The 6,537-nt window shown below is 47.9% G+C and overlaps 1 protein-coding gene across 1 annotated transcript; it reads left to right on the plus strand.

Moving 5' to 3' along the window:
* Positions 1–1,379: 1,379 nt before the first annotated feature.
* Positions 1,380–2,235, plus strand: LOC136538433 (basic leucine zipper 8-like). The gene has a single exon (XM_066530405.1). The coding sequence runs from the start codon at positions 1,436–1,438 to the stop codon at positions 1,940–1,942; it is 507 nt and encodes a 168-aa protein (XP_066386502.1). The 5' UTR covers positions 1,380–1,435; the 3' UTR covers positions 1,943–2,235.
* Positions 2,236–6,537: the final 4,302 nt, after the last annotated feature.

Here is a 6,537-nt window from a genome sequence, read left to right on the forward strand (position 1 = left end):
ATCTTACTAAAGTATCTACTGTCTTTGTCTTATCATGGACGTTAATTAAATCCATGAAAAATGTTTCGCTGTTTCGTTCATGCTTAAAATGATGTTTTATTTGTTACTCTTTTTATGTAGATGAAACATAGCTTTAGAGACTTTCAACAACTTGAAGTGCATTCAAGTAATTTGCACCTTTCTATACGCTATACTTTTTTTCTGGAATTTTTATGAGGATAAAAAAGTCAACCACGATGTAGAAAATGGATCATATCCATTTCTAACAACCTATGACGTACATAACTTAATATCTTGCAACTCCGTTTTCTATAGCCCAGGGGTGCTTGCTACGGATGAAAACGGTACGGATATTTTTCGACCGTATTCGAAACCGAATCCGTTTAGAGGGGTTGAGATATGTCCGTATCCGAGTCCGGATATCCAATATCCGATACCGTATCCGTATCCGAATACTCAAATCGCATATTTATGATGTCGATATCTAATCGTATCCTATCCGACATAGTTGACACTATCCATATTCGAATCCGAATCCGGACAGAAATATGAAAACAAATGTAATATCGGTGATATCCATCCGTATCCGATCCGTTTTCATCCCTAATGCTTGCATTTGAAGTTATTTCTTTGTTTCAACGAGACAATATGTTCATTGACAGTGACACTTTTATTAGTATTAGACTGTTAATCTACCAATCTATTGACTGAGTCTCTCAAATATAGTGTCGGAGTCACCAGAGTGCGTGTAATCGTGCATGTATTCATAATTTCATACTCCTTTTCATCTAAAAAAGAATGTAATTATCGTTTTTCAAGAAGTCAAATAATTTAAACTTTGACCAACATTATACAAAGAAATACTAATATTTATAATACAAATAAGTACCATTAGATTAATTACGGAATGCATTTTTACAATAAATTTATTTGAAGACATAAATATTGATACTATCCACTATAAATTTGGTCAAACCTAATCTCGTATGATTGATACGAATATCATAATTGTATTCTTATTTAGACGGAGGGAGTACGCAACTAGAGAAAATTAGAGGTGCATGTTAGCCTTATAAGTACATGTAATTATACTACGAGTGTGTATGTATACGGTGAAAATTTGGATACAATCAATATTTTTACGTTTTGATGCGTGTGTCGGCACCCGCTAGACTATGTACCTCCCCTGCATATGGGTTTACATCCGATGTTTCGAAAAACAAATCTTGCGAATCTATAAAAGCACGCATTATCACCTAGCACTATACTGTACATGACTATAACATTTAGACCCACATCATGACTGAAGAAACAAAATACAAGAATGCCCTCGTAAACCGCCTATAAATACCGCAGCCCTTCACTTCTTCCCTCCCTTTTCCCCGCCCTCTTCTCCTCCTCCTTTGATTAGCACATAATTACCATTCTGTCACCAATGGACTTCTCTGCAGGTTGCATGCCCTGCATCGACATCGACGACATGCAAGTTTTCGTGGCGATGGCAACACCGCCGCAAGTCAGCCCATGCCCATTCCCAGCTCAACCTCCGGCGACAGCCTCGCCCGAGGTCGACACCGCCGCGGGGGAGTTGGAGTCCGCCGACGAGCGGCGCCTCCGGCGGAAGATCTCGAACCGGGAGTCGGCACGGCGGTCCCGCGCGCGGAAGCAGCGCCGCCTCGACGAGCTCCGCGACACCGCCGCGCTCCTGGAGCGCAGGAGGCGCGAGCTGGCGGCCGGCGCGCAGGCCGCTCGCGAATGCCTGGCCCTCGCCCTGCTCGCCAACGCCGGGCTGCGGGCCGAGGTCGCCGCGCTGTCCCGCCGCCTCGCGGCCGCGCGCCGCGCGCTCGACTTCGGTCGCCTGTACGACGCCGCGGCCGACGTCGCCACCGGCAGCGTCTGGCACGTGGACATTGAGCAGACGATCGCCTCGCTGATCGCGTAGCGCGAGGAATCGATGCAGGCATGCAGGTAGCTTAGCGCGTGCACTGCACGAGCGAGCTTGTTTGATCGGAGAATGATGAACGAAATGTAGAGGACGATCGAGTAGCGTCCTGAAATCATGTAGATATATTTATCATAAATCATGGGCGAAAAGATTAATTCGCGAGAAGGTTCGGAAAACGATCGACGATCATCAGTTTATCATCACTCTGGGTTCCGGGAGGGATGATCAGCACTTCCTTCTATCACTCTGACGCGATGTTGGTGGCATGGGCCAGCCATGAATGCATGCATGCGCACGCATACGCTCCTATGGCCCTGTTCGCTTATCTGATAAGTCAGACTGAAAAATACTGTTGGTTAATTTATTGTGAGAAAAAAGACTATTGAAAAAAAATGTCTCTGTCTCCTTGTCTGGTGTGCTGAAGAAATGGCAGACAGATGGTATCAAATGTTAACTTGGGCGTTCAAATAAAGCTCTCGTGCTTTGGCCATTAACATCGTTTCCGGCTGCGATTACCCGTTGATTGCGTATTTGTGTGGGTGGACGGTCGCCGTCCGTCCCGTCGCCACGTCGAAAGCGGGGGCCGGCCGCCGCCGTGCGAGCACAATACACCGGCACCGTTCGTGTGCCTTTAAACCCAGCTTGATCCGTTTTTTTTTTATTCAGAACAATATTTTTCTCTCACAAATTCTTCCAGATTCATCCAGATTACTCCAAAATTCCTCCAAACCAACGAGCCCACCGTCGCCCTTCTGAACCGGTTCAGATTCGGTCAGGAGGCATCGTTCTCGCTTTCCGCAACAACGCACAACGGCCGTGAGCGGCCTTTTGAGGGGCCCACGGAATGGGCAGGCTGACGTACGAGTTTGTATGGACTTGTCGACTTAGCCCAACCGACAAGGCCTGATATGGACTGGAGGCCCAAAGAAGCGTACCATCAGCATCGTCGCGTGACTGGCCCATTTGCTTTTCCGTCTTCTTTCAAGAAAGAATCGTCTTTCTTGAAAGTTGAAGGGCACCAATCGAGCATTGAAAACAATGCAACTAACGTATGTTTAAGGGCATCTGCAATGGTATAAGCTAGTTACCTCTCCAATATACTAGCTTTTAGCAAATAACTCATAGTATGATTAGACTCACATAACACTCTCACATGATCTTGAAATTTATGTATGAGTCTAGCTCTTGATTAAGAGTTACTGTTTGAAATGTGAGAATTTTTGTCGATTTCCAAGTTAGTCTCGTGAGATTAAACTGGTTTCTGTAAAATTTTTATACATGAAATTCTTCCATTTCAACCGGCCCTTACCGCCTGTTTTGCGTATGCTGCCGTGCTGTGATGATCATGGCCTGCCGACTGTGCGGTTCCTGTGAAAGGCACCTGTGATTTGCATATAGGCACTAACTGGTGCCATCATCAAGCAAGCGAAACTCCACTGGTTTTCTTTTTTTTTTTTCGAACGGACGCCGGACACAGCTCTGCTTCTTGATTTCAGTGGTGAGGTAGAGATGGATGAAAAGGGGGAGAGAAACGGTGCAGTAGGTCTGTTCCCTACTCCGGCGGTCCGGCCGGCGGATACCCCCGCATCAGCCAGTCTATTCACGGTCCTGTCTCGGCCGTCAAATACTCAGATCAGGCGAGCCATGCTGAAAACCAGTAGAAAATATGTACTACTGCACCACGGACAAGTACTGTAGTATGTATTTTCAGATGACGCAGGATTTATTTTTTAGGGGGTTAGTACCACTTGTTCTTGCCGCTTAAAGTTTAGGTCCCGGCAGTATTTTTAAACACAACTGTAGCGCAAAATGACGGGCACTCGGTAAAGAGACAGTTTGCCAAGTGCCGCATTCGGCAAAGCCGACACTCGGCAAAGGCCGTCTTTGCCGAGTGTCAAACACTCGGCAAAGAGTGACACTCGGTAAACGTCCTCTTTGCCGAGTGTCAGGCACTCGGCAAAGAACAACCCTCACCAAAATACCTCAGCGACGCCGGTGGCCCCTCCGTCATCCTTTGCCGAGTGCTGGCCGTTAGCACTCGGCAAACGTGTTGTCTTTGCTGAGTGCTGCAAGCCTGACACTCGGCAAAGAGGTTCCTTTGCCGAGTGCCAATTGCGACACTCGGTAAAGTATTTTTATTTTTTTTATTTTTGTTTTAAATTTTTTCCTTGGCATTTATACAGTACCTAGAAGCACATGTTCCAATTTGGAACTTTTCTATGACTTTTTGGTATATTTTTTTAATTTTTTATGTTTACTTGATTTTTTCTTGAAAAAGTAAATTTGAACTGCAGGTGCATGAAATATTAGAATTTAGCGATTCAAAAAATGGTATTAATGTTTTTTAGTGTATTTTGAGGCCGTGTACAGGGACATTCGTGAAATTTCGAATATTTGTTTCACGAAACATGACCACCAACTTGTTAAAAAAGTGTTTTTTAATTATATAAAATGCAAACGAAGTCCGAAAATCACGAAACTTGTCGAAGTATCGTGTCATCGCATGTAGAGGTTGTGGTAAAAAATTTAGAAGTTTCCGAACAAGTTGTGACGTACGATACCTAGATGTCTGGGTTTTAGGTATCGTATGTCACAACTTGCTCGGAAACTTCTAAATTTTTTACCACAACATCTACATGCGATGACACAACACCTCGACAAGTTTCGTGATTTTCGGACTTCGTTTGCATTTTATATAATTAAAAAATACTTTTTTAACAAGTTGGTGGTCATGTTTCATGAAATAGATATTCGAAATTTCACGAATGTCCCTGCACACGGCCTCAAAATACACTAAAAACGTGAATACCATTTTTTGAATCGCTAAATTCTAATATTTCATGCACCTTCAGTTCAAATTTACTTTTTCGAGAAAAATTCAAGTAAACATAAAAATTTTTAAAAAATATACCAAAAAGTCATAGAAAAGTTCTAAATTAGAACATGTGCTTCTAGGTACTGTATAAATGCCGCAGAAAAATTTTGAAAACAAAAATAAAAAAAATAAAAATACTTTGCCGAGTGTCGCAATTGGCACTCGGCAAAGGAACCTCTTTGCCGAGTGCCAGGCTTGCAGCACTCGGCAAAGATTTTTCAAAAATTTTTTTTATTCTTTCCGATTAAAAGAACGCTGAATTTCTTTGCCGAGTGACCGCATCTCGGCACTCGGCAAAGAGCCGACCCACTTAACCCTAGCGGCCGGCCGCGGCCCGCTCCCACTCTCTCTCTCCCTCTCACTGCCGCGCGCGCCCGGCCCCGCCCCGCCGCCGCGTGACCACCGGCACCGCCCCGGCCCCGCTCCGCCGCCGGACCGCCACCGCAGCCCCGGCCCCGACACGGCCCCGCTCCACCGCCACAGCCAGCCGGCCCCGTCCCCGCTCCGCCGCCGGACCGCCACCGTAGCCATGGCCCCGACCCGGCCCCGCCTCGGCCCCGGCTGCTCCACCGCCGGACCGCCGCCGCAGCCCCGGCCTCAACCCGGCCCCGCTCCGCCGCCGCTCCATGGTCGCAGCCAGCCGGCCCTGCCCCGGCCCCGACCCGGCGCCGCTCGGCCGCCTCAGCCAGCCCCACCCCGGCCCCGCTCCGCCGCCTGACCGCCACCGCAGCCCCGGCCCCGTCTCGGCCCCGCTCGGCTGCCCCCCGCCCCTGACCCGCCGGAGTGGAGGAGCATGGGAGTAGAGGAGAGAAGGGAGGTGGAGGAGAGGAGAAGGGAGAAGGAAGAAGGAGAAGGGAGGAGAAGGAGAAGGGAGGAGGAAGGAGAAGGGAGGAGGAGGAGCCTCGGCCACTGGCCACGCCCCTCGCCGCTCGTCCCCGCCGTCGTCCCTGCCCCTCACTGGAGACGAAGGTGACCCCGGCACCACGTCGCCTGACTCCACTGCCACCCAAGGTATAAAGCCCCCCTGATTATCGGCCTTCGTGTCTTGTATGTCATTGACGGCCTTCGTGCCGTATGTGGATGTGTGGGCCTTCGTGTCATACGTGGATGTGTGGGCTTTCGTGCCGTATATATGCTGTCGGCCATCGTGCTGGCTTTTTCTTGCAGGTTTTGTAAACCTCCCCATATAGGGGAGGTTCTACCAAAATTTTTAACTTATAGTATTATAATTCTTCTTTTGTAGAGCAGGACCCGTCGAAGGGGACCCGGAGTACGTAGGCGACCCCGATCGTCTTCGTCGGCGCTGCGGTCCTGCCTGCACAGCGTCGCTTCACCACTGCCCCGCTAGCCTAACTCCACCGCCACCCTAGGTATGAATAACCTCTCTTCCTTATCGTTGTCGTAGATCGGTGTAACCCAGTTAGGCATCTCCCGTTCAAAACATATACGGTTGGAGGTATGAGGATCTTCGCATATATAAGATCGTATAGGTTTTAGATTGTCCACTTTTTGGACAGCCCACGGATGCGTAGATGGGGTAGTTTTCATGTTCTGGTTCGATCTGAGACAGAGTTTCGGCACCACCTCCCTGTTGTTCTCTAGATACATACTCTCCCTTCTAGGACGTGTATCGGGAGAACAACAGGGAGATGCTACCGAAATTCTATCTTGGATTGGAGTAGAGCATGTAAACTAACCTCATCTATGCATTCACGGG

Source organism: Miscanthus floridulus, chromosome 2, assembly GCF_019320115.1.
Source record: "Miscanthus floridulus cultivar M001 chromosome 2, ASM1932011v1, whole genome shotgun sequence".
Lineage (NCBI taxonomy): Eukaryota > Viridiplantae > Streptophyta > Magnoliopsida > Poales > Poaceae > Miscanthus > Miscanthus floridulus.